This window comes from Opisthorchis viverrini (assembly GCF_000715545.1).
Source record: "Opisthorchis viverrini unplaced genomic scaffold opera_v5_42, whole genome shotgun sequence".
NCBI classification, from domain to species: domain Eukaryota; kingdom Metazoa; phylum Platyhelminthes; class Trematoda; order Opisthorchiida; family Opisthorchiidae; genus Opisthorchis; species Opisthorchis viverrini.
Window position 1 is genome coordinate 1,195,817 of NW_008751698.1, and position 13,532 is coordinate 1,209,348.

Sequence of the window (13,532 nt, forward strand, 5' to 3'; positions counted from 1 at the left end):
TGTCCTGGTGGGCTTCATTCTTTGATTCCCAGATAGGAATTTAGGAGTCAAATGGGCCGGAAAATTCCAGCAGTATGACCAACATACTTGAGAAAATTAAATTCGACTAAGTATAGTTGACATCGACGAACTGGAACCATAAAAGTGACAAGGCGAACCACACGGGACAACAATAAAGGAAAGTGGATGGTTTATCGTCTATGCAAGAACAAGGTTAAAAAACAGGATTTGGGAAATTTGGAGTGTCTAAAATAGCTTCATTTTAATGGTAGTCAAAAACAAAACTAAACCACGTTTATTTCGTGGGTTAAGATTCTTATCTCCGAATCGGACGATTCATGTGGGGAGTGGGAGCTGCGAGTAGATGGTCTCTTCCGAACTTTTCGGAGCCAGTCCAAAGTTTCAGTTCTCTGTCGTGCTCTGTCGGGTGTGGAAGATACGGGTGAAGTGATGTTATGTTCCTCCACCGGAGGCTTCGTGCTTTCATTCGTTTTGCCCAATAAACCAACAGGTCTCCCTAAGCGTGCCGCTATCGGCGGTATATAGAGCTTGCTCAACTGTGGTCGCCTTTCTTTGCTAACTGCACTTCGGGTAACAGGGTGATTGTCTGCTGCCTGGTTAAATCGGCTCCAAAGGCGTTCGAGGATTTGTGATGCAACTTGTCTCCCGGCATTGATGGAAATGAGGCGAAGAACGAAAACACCATCCTGGCCAAGTACATTTTCAGTGAACGACGCAGATGCCTTTCGTTCGCTCTCAGTCATTGGTAAATGAACTGTTGAATATGGCTTTCCTGAACTGACATCATCGCTGTGACTTTGCAATTTGGAAGTAGAGCTCGAAGAAGTCGATGTGACCTGTGAATTCGTTCCAAGCACTAGTCTTTGTAGCAGGAGTGAACGTATAAATGATACTCGGCTCACTTGAAACGTGGATCTGCAATTCAAAGAAGAACACTGTTACCTAACCTGATCCCCAAGCCGTTTCTATCCAAATTCTATTTACGCCATCTAAACACATGAGTTCAGTCATGCTGACAGATCACAGTGCTCAGTCGTTTTCGCACCAGTAGTCGATTCCTTTTAGGCATGAACTACAGCCTGTTATGAAGCTGATAGATAATTATGAAAAGCTAGCATGTTGCCTCAAATCGAAAGTAAGGAGCCCTGTCATTCGGGCTTTTTCAATTCGTTCAGTTGATAAGTCAGTGTGAACAGACTTTTGGCTTAAAAAACGCTAAGCATCGATCTTGCATAAGCTTCACGTGAACGTCCAGTCCGAGTAAAATTGCCCCTCGATTGGAGGTAAAGTACTCTTCATTTACTTACGATTGTAACTTTAACTGAAATAGAAACTACATTACAGGAAACTGGAAATACAGAAACCGATTGCTAATCATTATCATCATCATCCAAGGCAGTACCGTACATTGATGCTTAACTGTCATGAAATGTGCCCCAAAACTAGAGGAAACCCAAGATTCATATGGAGCAATGATGTTCGTTTTGTAAAACAACTCCAAGACGATTTTCCTTATCTGGCGTTCACGTTCATCTCTAAACGCTTAGTCAATTATACCAACCTTAACTCTACAGTTCGTTCAGTAAATCAAACTGAAAAAGGAACCCGTCTTTGAAAAACGCATTTACAGTGTAATATTCTCCCCTTTTGGTCAATCAGGGACCTAAAAAATCGTCAAAGTGGATGTAGCCGTAAATTTTTCCAAATATTCGGTTGTCTTTTAACAACGACGACGGTATTTCTAAGATAAAAAGAGCGCCAGGTTGTGAAGAAAGCTAATGGACAACCAGTCAAAAAAACGAACAGCAAAAGCATTCGTTTGGATGTTGTTCTTTGAAAAAAGGATAGGGTGACAGGTACTTACTGCATTTAGGCTTTTAATGAAGGTACTGTTTAAGGAATCTGCCCTTGTAAACAGCTATGATTTCGGATCAGGTATTAGTTTGTTGCGTAAACTTCCATCTACTTAAGCTCACTAGTGTGCAGCGTCAATTATCTTCGACGGAAAGTAAACTAACACTCGTTTGATGTTTGGCTTGTCTTAGAAAGTGCTTCCAGGCTGTCTGATTCTGGTTACTAATTATGATATACTCGAATGGGAGGAATCACTCTTTCAATGAAATATAGTCAGCTTAGAGATGTGTAAGCACTAGTAGAAAGAAGACTGTCGTACGTGCTGTTCTGAGCACATTTTGACCACCTGTCTTTATTCCGTTCAGCTGTAGCACCCTTCTGGTGCCTAACTGCCATGCCATCCGAAAGTTGCACGAGAGCTTGGATACTGCTAGGTTGCCCAAGCCTAGACAGGGGANAAAGAAGAACACTGTTACCTAACCTGATCACCAAGCCGTTTTTATTCAAATTCTATTTACACCAACTAAGCACATAAGTTCAATCATGTTGACAGATCACAATGCTCAGTCGTTTTTGCACCATTAATCGATTCCTTTTAGGCATGAACTACTGACTGTTAAGAAGCTGGTAGAGAAGTACGAAAGGCTAGAATGTTGCCTCAAATCAAAAGTAGGGAGCCCGGTCATTCGGGCTTTTTGATTGCGTTCAGTTGATAGGTCACTGTGAACAGCCTTTTGGTTTAAAAAAACGTTGAACATCAATCTTGCATAAGCTTCACGGTGAACTTCCAGTCCGAGCAAAATTGCCTCTCGAATGGAGGTAAAGTAATCTTCACTAACTTACGATGGTGCCTTTAACTAAAACAGAAATTACATCACACGAAACTGGAAATACAGAAACCGATTGCTAATCATTATCATCATCATCATTCACAGCAATACATCAATGCCGTACATTGGTGGTTAACTGTCATAAAATATGCCCAAAAACCAGAGGAAACTCAAGATTCATATAAAACAATGCTGTTCGTGTTGTAAAACAATTCCAAAACGATTTTTCTTATCTAGCCTTCACATTCATTTCTAAACGCTTAGCCAATTGTACCGACCTTAACTCCATAATTCGTTCAGTACATCAAACTGAAAAAGGAACCTGCCTTTGAGAAACGCATTTACAGTGTAATATTCTCCTCTTTTAGTCGGTCAGGGACCTAAAACGTCGATAAAATGGATGCGGCCGTAAGCCTTTCGGAATATTCCGATGTCACTTAACAACGATGATCGTATGTCTAAGATAGAGAGCGCCAAGTTGTGAAGAAGGCTATTAAAAAACTAGTCAAAAAACGAACAGCATTCGTTTGGATGTCGCCCTTGGGAAAAAGGATAGAATGCCAGAGAATTACTGCATTCAAACTTTTAATGAAATTAATGTTTGAGGAATCCGCCCTCGTAAACAGCTATGATTTGGGATCAGGTATTGGTTTGTTGCGTAACCTTCCATCTACTTAAGCTCAATAGTGTACAGCGTCAATTATCTTCGACGGAAAGTGAACTAACACTCGTTTGATGTTCGGCTTATCCTACCAACCTCCTGAAATACATCTTCACTGGAAAGTGCCTTCAGGCTCTCTGATTTCGGTTACTAGTCATGATATACTCGAATGCGAAGAATCACTCTTTCAATGAAATATAGTCAGCTTAGAGATGTGTAAGCACCAGTAGAAAAAAGACTACCGTACGTGCTGTTCCAAGTATATTTTGGCCACCTGTCTTGATTCCGTTTAGCTATAGCACTCTTTAGCTGCCTAGCTGTCATGCCACCAGAAGGAAGCACTAGGGCTGCGATATTGCCAGGTTACCCAAGCCTAGACAGGGGAAGTCGGGAAGCAGAAGCCGTGTTCGAACAGCGGACCTTTCGGTCAGCAAATTCGTCCTGTAACCACTAAGCAACTTGGATTCGCCTATTGAGTGGTGAGTGTTCTAGGGTTAGCTGTTCGCTAGACCGTCTGAACATCAAGAGGAGGCGAAGTATTCTATCTCCTCAGGAAGACGTGATGCACGTACGCAACACTAGCCCCCAGAATATTTCAAACATAATCAGCTTTGCCAGATAAATTTAACAAGTTAGTAGTTCGTTAGTAGATATGGGAGTAAATGAGGTGTGATCGTGACAGCTGTCCCTCCAAAACTTCATATGTTTTTTTTTCGAGATAATACGCTGTACTCACTCACCACTGTTGACATAAACTTTGAATGAAAACATCGCAACTTATATTGTACTATAATGATATACTTGCCATGTCAAATACAGAACCAATCTCTGGGTACATAACTTTTAAGATGTAACCAACATACCGTGTGAAACCTTACCTAAATTTTAGACCCACAAGTGTGACTAAAAATAGTGCATTTCATTCATATACTTTATTTTAGATGAACTGTGAGAAAAGATTTCACGTACTACAGCTGTCCTTGATGATCCGTGGTGAAATCAGCTTGGATGACGAGATACTGTGAATGAATTGAATGCTGACCTGACAAAAGAAGACCAGGACTTCATTTGCCTCACTCTTTAATAAAGTCAATTCCAACGTAACTTTGAAGACAAGTTAAATCCATAATCTAACCAACCGATTTGTTGAAATTGTTGGGTATGTGCCGCAAGGTATGATGTACGATGATGTTANGAACCGCTTAATTAATCACCCTGTTAACATATCTTGTTTAGGATATGAGCACCACATAACTGTGGTTCAAAACCTTTAATTTTTGTCAATATTTTGACCGTATCAGACAGAGCTTCCATCATCAGAGTAACGCTGAGCACATGGAAATTCCATGGGCTATTGATTAGGCTTTGAGTGTAGTTCTCAACCTGTACGATCCTTAGTTGCAGGATACAGGTGTGAACATCGCTGCTACGCATTCACAACCCATCTCTCGTTTGACCGCTTGGTAAGTTGAAAAAACAAACCATCTCAACCGGAAAATTTTAATATTTAAATCTTCTAGTCTGAATGAAACTTATCCAGAGTCCAAGGATATGCTACAGCCTGAGCACCGCTCAACTCGATTATCAGGCAAAAGATTTCTGTTTCGGCCTACTCCAACCATCGTATCCAAACGGCCTTCTTTGTCAGTTTTCCGTAAATATCAACGTCACAGTATTCTTCGTCATGTACACTGACGTAAAAGAAAGAGGACGAGAATCATTCGGCAAGTTCATGTGGTTCCAAATTAGGTTGCATAGCACCCCTTGCATCGTTTTGGTCTATGCAGACGTGAATTGACTGGGGATAAAATAACCTTCTAATTTTTACCACAATGACTCAGTAGTACCCATGGATATTTGTATCTTCACGATAAGAGCTTTGATTACCTAACCACAATTGTGTCACTGTTCATTCTCAGGATTCCACCCAAAAATGGGCCTAATGTGACTTTCCTTCGGCGATTCACTGGTCATTACATAACGCTGCGACAGTACTGATATTGATAGAGAACCAAGTAACACACACTTGAACATGAATTAGTGTATCAAATGATGTGGTCAGCAAGACCGGCCAAATGAAGGGCACGGTGGTTTGTCAGTCGGTATCTCGACTTTGGTGACAAACCAAGTCCGAGTTGAACATTTTTCCATGAGATGCAAAGCGTAAAACCGAAATGTTTTCATTTAAGAAAGATTTAAGGAACACTCGGTTAATTCCGGATTGTGGACTGATTTAGTCTGCTGACTGAAAGTGATCTCTCTGATTCTACGTCTGCAATAAACTTTGATTGACACAGTGACATCTAAACATGGCCTGAAGAAACTTTTGGACCAGAAGTAGAATATGTTTAAACAATAGATCCATCGATTTTTGCCAGAGTTTTCTAAAACGATGGCTTATTAATCATGTCCGAATGAACTCCAACTGATTGAAGGCAATGTTTCCTTCTGACAGAACGCACATAAAGTTTTTGATAGCGTTTGATGTAGAGACAACAGTGGTTTGCACAAATCCCCTATCATACTCGAAGTTGGAACGACACAGTAACCGGATTGGATATCGTTGCGTTTGCAGTCAGCGAAACATACAACCAGTGTGTTATGAAATCACATATTGCTATTCTGATACATAACAAACAATTTTCTGTGCAGATGAATATTTTTTAAATCCGCGCTATCAGGTAAAAATGCCACTATTGTCTAGAATTGTCCCAATAAGCTTCTCCTTGACAGAGGTGAGTAGCGAGTCGATAGACAACCTGCATATTGGGAACAGTGAGTTGAGTTGATTGGAATTCGTAAAAATGCGGAGGATTTTGGTAAGTAAGCAGCGGAGAGGAAAATGCTTACTTGCTTGCTTACTTGGGAGTGAGATTCGAACATCTGCGACGAGGTGTGCTCAAAGACGGTCAAAAAACAAACTGAGAAAATGACGTCTGTACAGAGCCAATAATCTGGTAAAATAAAGTATACTGTTTAAAAGCAAACAAAGAATGCAGAAATAATAATGGTCACTCTTCCTCGTCAAAACATAGCAGAAAATATTTCGAACACTGTCCAAAAGTCATGGTCAGAAAACCGTTCCTTGTTACATAATATCACTACATGTCCTTGGACCAAACTTTCGTGGCCGGTCTGAAGAACGTAAGTATTTGACAAACTATCAACGAAACCACCGCTTACCGTCGAGTAGAAGGCAATGATGGGGACAGAAGACCTTGTTTGATGAAACTTACCGGAATCCGATCACATGTATTTTAGCAGCAGCTGGTCTAAATCTAACCTCGATCGATGGGGTGAACGTAATGACTGTTTGCAGATAGCCTGACTGTCTTATTGACAAAATATTACCTGGAAAAACGGAACCGCCTCTGTGATTGTGACCTTAAGCTCAACGGGTTTAAAAGAACAGTGCTAAAGACTAAATTTTTGCGCTAATTTTGGCTTCGCACACAACAGACTTTTCTGCATCAACCATGAAACCAATTTTGTGGGCGATCACAGGTGGTCTTCGTCTTTCTTGCTGAATGTTAATTATTCATCCTAACGGTCCTTTTGCCGCATTTGCCGGAATATGCTTGTGAAACGGGCAATTTGTTACACTGCATACTTTGACAAGTTGCGGGTAATGGGCGATTTTTGAAATTGATGTGTTTTGAAAATTATGTGGTAAAACACTTTATTACTATTTCAGTATCGTTCGACTAGCAAAAATAGCTAGTCAAATCCATCACGGAGTCGCGTGAAAAAATCCTTTTGTTGCTGTTGGACAATATTTTGTTTTCAAAAAATCATGTTAATTAAAACAATGAATATTCTGTCGTGTTTATAAAGTATCCGTCTTTTTCAGCAATCTTTTTCGAAAGTAATACTCTGATCGTTGTAAATGGATGGGTTTCTTCTAATACAATTTCAATGAATGACCTGTCACTTATAGCTACCCTAATAGTCAACCAGGAGCAGAAGGACTTTCTATCGATTATGTCATTCGCTTCTCAGACCTTATTACAGACTGATTATGAATGGTATAACATGGCAATGCGATTGAATAGCGCTCAACTAACAAAAAAATCATTTCTGATATTGAAAACAAAGTTGTGTACTCACCTGAAACACCACCGTAGGAAACTGTTGATGTTCATTAGACTTATGACCATAAGCCAAAACCACAGAAAGATGAAAATTTTCTCATTGAACATATTGATGCCCAGTACACATTGAAGCGTATGTCTGTGGTAGTTACTTCCCATTCTGCGCATGTCGAAGTCACAAAATGTAACACGTGGAAATTTGCCTGTCTCGTACCACATGTCACCATTAACCAAGTCAAGGAGCATATAGAAGCCGTAAAAGACAGTCGGTTGTCCCAGGAATCTGAGATAAGCAAGATCATGGGTCAGAAAAGAAGTTGGATAAAAAGGCGGTCACGACAGATCTAAAACACGTGTTTCCTAAAACGTACAGCAAGGTACAAACAACCTATCTCCAGTGCAGCTGTTGGCAGCATTTTGAAATAATGTTTGCCCTTGTGGATTTTGTCAAGCAGGTTAAATGTTAGAAAAACAACCGCAAATGCTCTTCAGTCTTCTATTTGCGGACTACTCAAGAAGAAAACAGCTCTGGTACCGATCAAAAACCTATCGTAACACAGCACAAGATTTCGGAATAACATGTGCAGAAATTTTCTTCAGCCAGATTTCCTGGAAGGCAAATAATGATAGTAAGTTCCATTAATGACATACAAACAACGGAAAATACTATCGCAGTGAAGAAGTAAGGACTAGAATGAATAGCTGTTGATAATTTGCCAGACTGCATCTGACGATAGTCAGGTGTATTACCGTAACAGACAGTAAGCCGGTTTGATTACTATGAAGTGTTTCCACAGACAAACAAACTAACACTGGAGAATAAATGCATAATCCGGATCCGCCACCTTAATTCTACATGTATGGAGGAGTGTTTTGCGCACAAAAGTCGATTGCAACAAGATCCCAAGACAACACAGCAAACCTTGACAACACTGCCCCAGATGGAATGAAAAAAGCAACGGTACCAAGATTGCAAAATACAGTACTTTAGCTAGAAGTGTGTTGACAGTGGGAAAGTAAAACTTATTACGTAAGCACTGACCAGAAGGTCACGCTTTATGTGATCCCACTTTCATATTAGCTTCAGAGCCATTGGATATGAGTAGTCTGAAAAAAGCAGAACATATTATTTACCGCTAGGAGGATTGCAATGCAGACTTCGCCCTACCTACTTGATATGTTCACTCGTTCTGTAAAGCACGGAAACACTAGAGAAACATTTCATTCTTTTGAGAATGAAAGGTTTGAAATCAAGAACTTCAAATTTTGACTTAAGCACTGCGGAAGGCAGACAAAAGTTAGTGAACAGGTGTGAACGGAACCACTAAACTTCAGTCCCTTAGATCACCGGACATCAGGAGTAATTGTGTGGTGGTGCGTTCTAAATACATGCGTCATCTATCCACAACCCGATCTCACAAAAAACTTGTAACAGTCTCTGACAAACCTTCCAAATACTGGTTTCTACTTTGTGTAGACATTCTCACGTAATTGGATGTTTGCTAGAGGTTCTTTAACTCTTTAGTTAGCTGAACAGGGTGTCACGAACATACACGAGCTCACATAATATCATTTTCGGTCAATGTACTCGCCTTTAGTTCGCTAACGGGAATCGGTGTTTCACCTACCTAACGGTACCAACATGGGCCGTATTGATATGATTCAAGGGAGACATACTGGCAGAGGAACGATGAGTGGGCTTCGATTTCAGAACTCTTCTACCATTGTATACATATTTGCGGTGCACCCGCACAACTATGAAAATTCCTAATTAGCCAGGCTGCATTTTGCTTTGAATAAAGAATGATAGACCTTAATTCTTCCATTGCTAGCAATTTAGCCAAAGAAGTTCAATAGTTGCTTGCTTGCACGTACAATAAACAATCTGTACAGCGGTTCCAAAACTGAATGCAGGTGAAATAGCAGTGAAATATCCGGAAACGGAATCGTCAACCATCGTTAGATATCAAACCTTAGAAATCCGGCGATTCAAGTTAAAAAACGCATCATTTTCTGCTCGTGAAAATTTATTGAATGGATCTTCCTAATGATGAAATTTCCACTAGGGTCGAGTTTACAATGCTGCAGTGCGCTCAGAAACCTGGCAGCCGCGCTGAAGACGCCAAAAGACTTTCAGCGTTTGGCCATCAATGTCTTTGGAGCATTGCCTGAATCCGGTAATAACACCGGATCAGCAATGTTGCCATGCGTCGAATGGTAGTTGGAAGAAATAACTCGCCCGCAGTGGATGGACTGATCACACTCTATAGGTTACGCTGGTTCGGTAACATACTCCGTATGCCAGTGTGTCGGCTTCCCCGAAGGGCTCTTTTCGCACAATAACGTTAAGGGTCAAAACGAGGCAGAGGAGGTCAAACAATAACTTGGCAGCAAAGTATGGAAGCCTTTATTAGAAAACTTCACTGCGTTACCTGAATGGGGACCCCTAGACAGTACACATCGACCGCTAGAGACATCATCAGATATGATCTAGTAGTGCCCTCAGTAGCGCTCGTGCATTCAAGCGATTGCTTTCAATGCATAGCTTCCCCCAATCTCTGTAATGAAAATTTCACTGACAACCCTGTGTTTAAGCATCAGTTATATCAGCTACCGCCTCCAGTGCGCAGCTATCTACCCCGCCACCCCAACTGCCTTCTCGTTGACGGTCACCACTATTCTCTGTTTCGTAATTCGAAGTGGGTAAAATGTACTACTGAAATAGTGAAACATTTCAAATCAGGTATCTTTTACTGAGGAGTGGCAGATGCAAGCTTTGTAATAAGGAAAACTTGCTAACTAATTAATGCAGAATCGAGGTATTAAGGAAAAGCTTCAAAGGACAGGATTATCGTAAGATGTGCGGTGGGTACGCGAAATGAGAGAAAACTGTAAGGATATGATGATTTTCGGATATGAGATTCATTTGCATGCTAGCTGTAACGCTGTTTAAAGGGGAAAAGAAACACTTCAAAGAACTCACCTTGAGACCAGAAATAGTTGTCCCGTAGAATTTACTACGTACAGTCCCTTCACAATCAGGTACAAACCAGCAAGATAACTGCCCGATCGAGGAGAACAGGGTCGTGGACCGGGAACCCGAGATCTGTGTGAAATCGATATGGGTACTGAGGTATTCCACGGGGTGTCTGTTTCTGAGTGACAGAGTTATCAACTCCAAAGCGAAATTACCTCTTCCAGTGAGCGACACAGTCTCACCAACTGGGGGTGAATTTACAGAGAGCTGATAGGCCGACGTCGAACTGTGTCGCTTCCGATGTAACCGACGACGATGTCGCATCACTAGCGCATCCTCTAAGTGTCTTACAACATAGTACAAGGAGTCTGTACGATTTTGTACTGGTTCAGTAATGTCTCCCAGTTTATTGGCCAGCTCCATGATCGTCCACAGCTGAAACGAAATGAAAGTTTGCGTTAAAATATGATAGCTAAGAGAGCTGACTCGTACTAACTTGATTGCCAACGAAGAATATGGTTTCATTGCTTCCAACGCTGCAAAGATGTTTTCACTGAATGGCCGAACTCGCTGAAATTTTTAAAAATAGCTTTCAGCTTATCAACTGATCGTCAACAGTTGATTCATTTTAAGAACGCTTGATTGTCCTTCGAACGAACTCAAATGTGGGGAGCTTTTATTATTCAACGGGGTTAAAGTGGTTTCATACCCCGATTGAGTTGCCATTGTGAAATGTTAGCCCGAGTGTTGTACTCTCTTGACAATGAGTCCGCGGCTGATGCCTTTGTTTTAAAACGTGTGATCCGTTCCAAACATTCGGTAACTTAAACTTACATAGAAACAGATGAATATTTCTTAAATTTCTGCTACTCATGAGTGGTGGGTTCCTGTAGGCAAACAAAACAAGTTGTGTCACACAGTCCAACACGTGACTTTAACAACGATTGCCTGTACTCATGTTTTTTGTTCGTAGAGGATGCCATAAACCTGCTCTGCCTAGAGTGGTATTTAGGCCATGCGAAACCCACATGTTTCTCTGAAGTTTCGACTGCCAGCTAAAGGATACCTTGTCTTAATCACATATATCCACACGTATTTAACCATAATTTACTAACTAACCGCACTAAGTCGGCCAGTTTTCACGTTTCATTTTGGGTGCCGGTAGGTAGAATGCACTTTTTCAAGTAATATTTTGGCATTATTAAGATTTTTTGATATGTACAGGTTCGCTAAGTCGAGTTCACGAGTGTACCCAGAAAGCAAAAACCCTAAAACGTTGTCAACGGGGAAGAAAATTTGGCTTTTTTGCCTGGATGTGGAAAGCGTAGAATTATTCAAGTGTCACTCTGTAAATCAGTTCAAAACATGGTGTTAGTGAGCGTAGGATGTATCTGCTGTCATGTGGGGAAAACAAATCAATCAGAAACAGAAATTAGTTGCTGCTAGCGTTCTAGCAAGCAAGACAAATTTCTGGACATTTTATGCTGGTGGTCTTGTCAACAGAAAGCATTTTGGTGTTAGCAGCCAGTGGTCCAGTGAGCCCCAGGAAAGCCTGGTGAATCACATCCAAACGAAGCAGACACGATTTCCGTTCAAAATGGCTTCGGATTTTCTCATTTCAAGAACCTGTTGCTTTGACAACAGAGGCCCCGAAGTTTTACTAAATTATATCAGCTCAGTTTTTTCGGAATAAAGGACAATTAATTATCGTTCAAAAATGTGAATACAATGGTTTGCGCCTGACTCCTTTCGACGTAATTGCGGTAAAATAAGCAGCAACGTAAAACTCTGTGAGATCCACCCAATAATGAACACGTCTTGAGCATTTGTTATATGTATAGCATTTAGAGACAGCCGATTTCCATTTTATGCTACCAAGTTACATGTTTCGTAAATGTATAGCATCAAGGAAAAGGAGTACATTAAAAATTTTGCCGTTTTATTCTTCAAGTCTGATCGCTCGTCTAAGGGAATAACCACCAGGCCTCGTTAAACCAAAGGAAAATGAATCCAAAAATAGTGCTTTTGTGAATAAACGATGATAAACACCGGCGACTCACATGTTAAATTCACCCAACCTTAAGCACTTTTTAACCCAGTATGAGTAATTGTTGATTTCCACATGAACATAGCACAGGTAAAATTTCGAAAAATTTACCTGGTCACACGCGCATAAACTTTATTATTTCAACTGCTATAGGTGATACAAACTAACCACCTCAGACATCACTAAACAGCCTTTAAAGGAGAAACTTGTATAAGTGAGATCTGGAGCTTAATAACTTGGTCATACACACTTCATCCTTCAGTACGTTGGACATGACCTGGTCAGAAAAGGCAGGCATATTATAAGTGAGAGATAGTTGTATCTCAAAAGGTTCCCACAAGGAACAGCCAGTCTCTTGTCCTGACAAATCACGTACAATTTCCTCAGTGCATTCTGGAAAAAAGTGTGTTCGAGAAAACCGTGCATTCACGATTCTCTGCTATCATTTGGATTAGATGATTAGAAATTGAAGTCATTGTCTGGTTGTGAGAGAATTTTGTCAGTTAAAAACTATCGTAGAAGTGCAGGACAGAATAATAAAATTGTCCATAACAAGAGTCGGACAGAACTGTTAGACAGGCAAACTCCCATGCTCCATATAATGATATCTGTCTCGAGGCGGTGTGTCAGTCATTCCTCAACGGTGTCAACGTAAACCACAAATTTCGGGAGGCTTTTTGTAATTTCTCCTGGATGAGGAAAAATTGGTATTTCAGACTTCAAACCACACAAATGTGGCATTTTTCTTTGCATCCTGGTCTAAATGTTCTTTGTGGTATGCAATAATAACAAGAGCTAGGATGACCTGCACAAGTATATCACGTTGGTTTTTAGACGCTGAAGAAAAAATCAAGACAAACAAACGAAATAGTGAAAGACGGCGTATAATGCACTTTGTTGAGGGAACCAAATTGGTTAAGGAAAAGATTCGCTGGAACGCCGCCATGCATTTTAACAAACAGAACGAATTTAGCGAAATAAATTTGGTTTTGCAAGAGACTAACCTAGAGCGCAGCTGAATCTCTCATTGTGATGTTTCCAGGCATGTTTC

The 13,532-nt window shown here is 40.7% G+C and overlaps 1 protein-coding gene across 1 annotated transcript; it reads right to left on the reverse strand.

The window, feature by feature from the left end:
* Positions 1 to 284: 284 nt before the first annotated feature.
* T265_03090 (hypothetical protein) lies at positions 285 to 764 on the reverse strand (the record flags this gene model as incomplete). Its single annotated transcript, XM_009167495.1, has 1 exon — positions 285 to 764. The coding sequence occupies one exon, from the start codon at positions 762 to 764 to the stop codon at positions 285 to 287; it is 480 nt and encodes a 159-aa protein (XP_009165759.1).
* Positions 765 to 13,532: the final 12,768 nt, after the last annotated feature.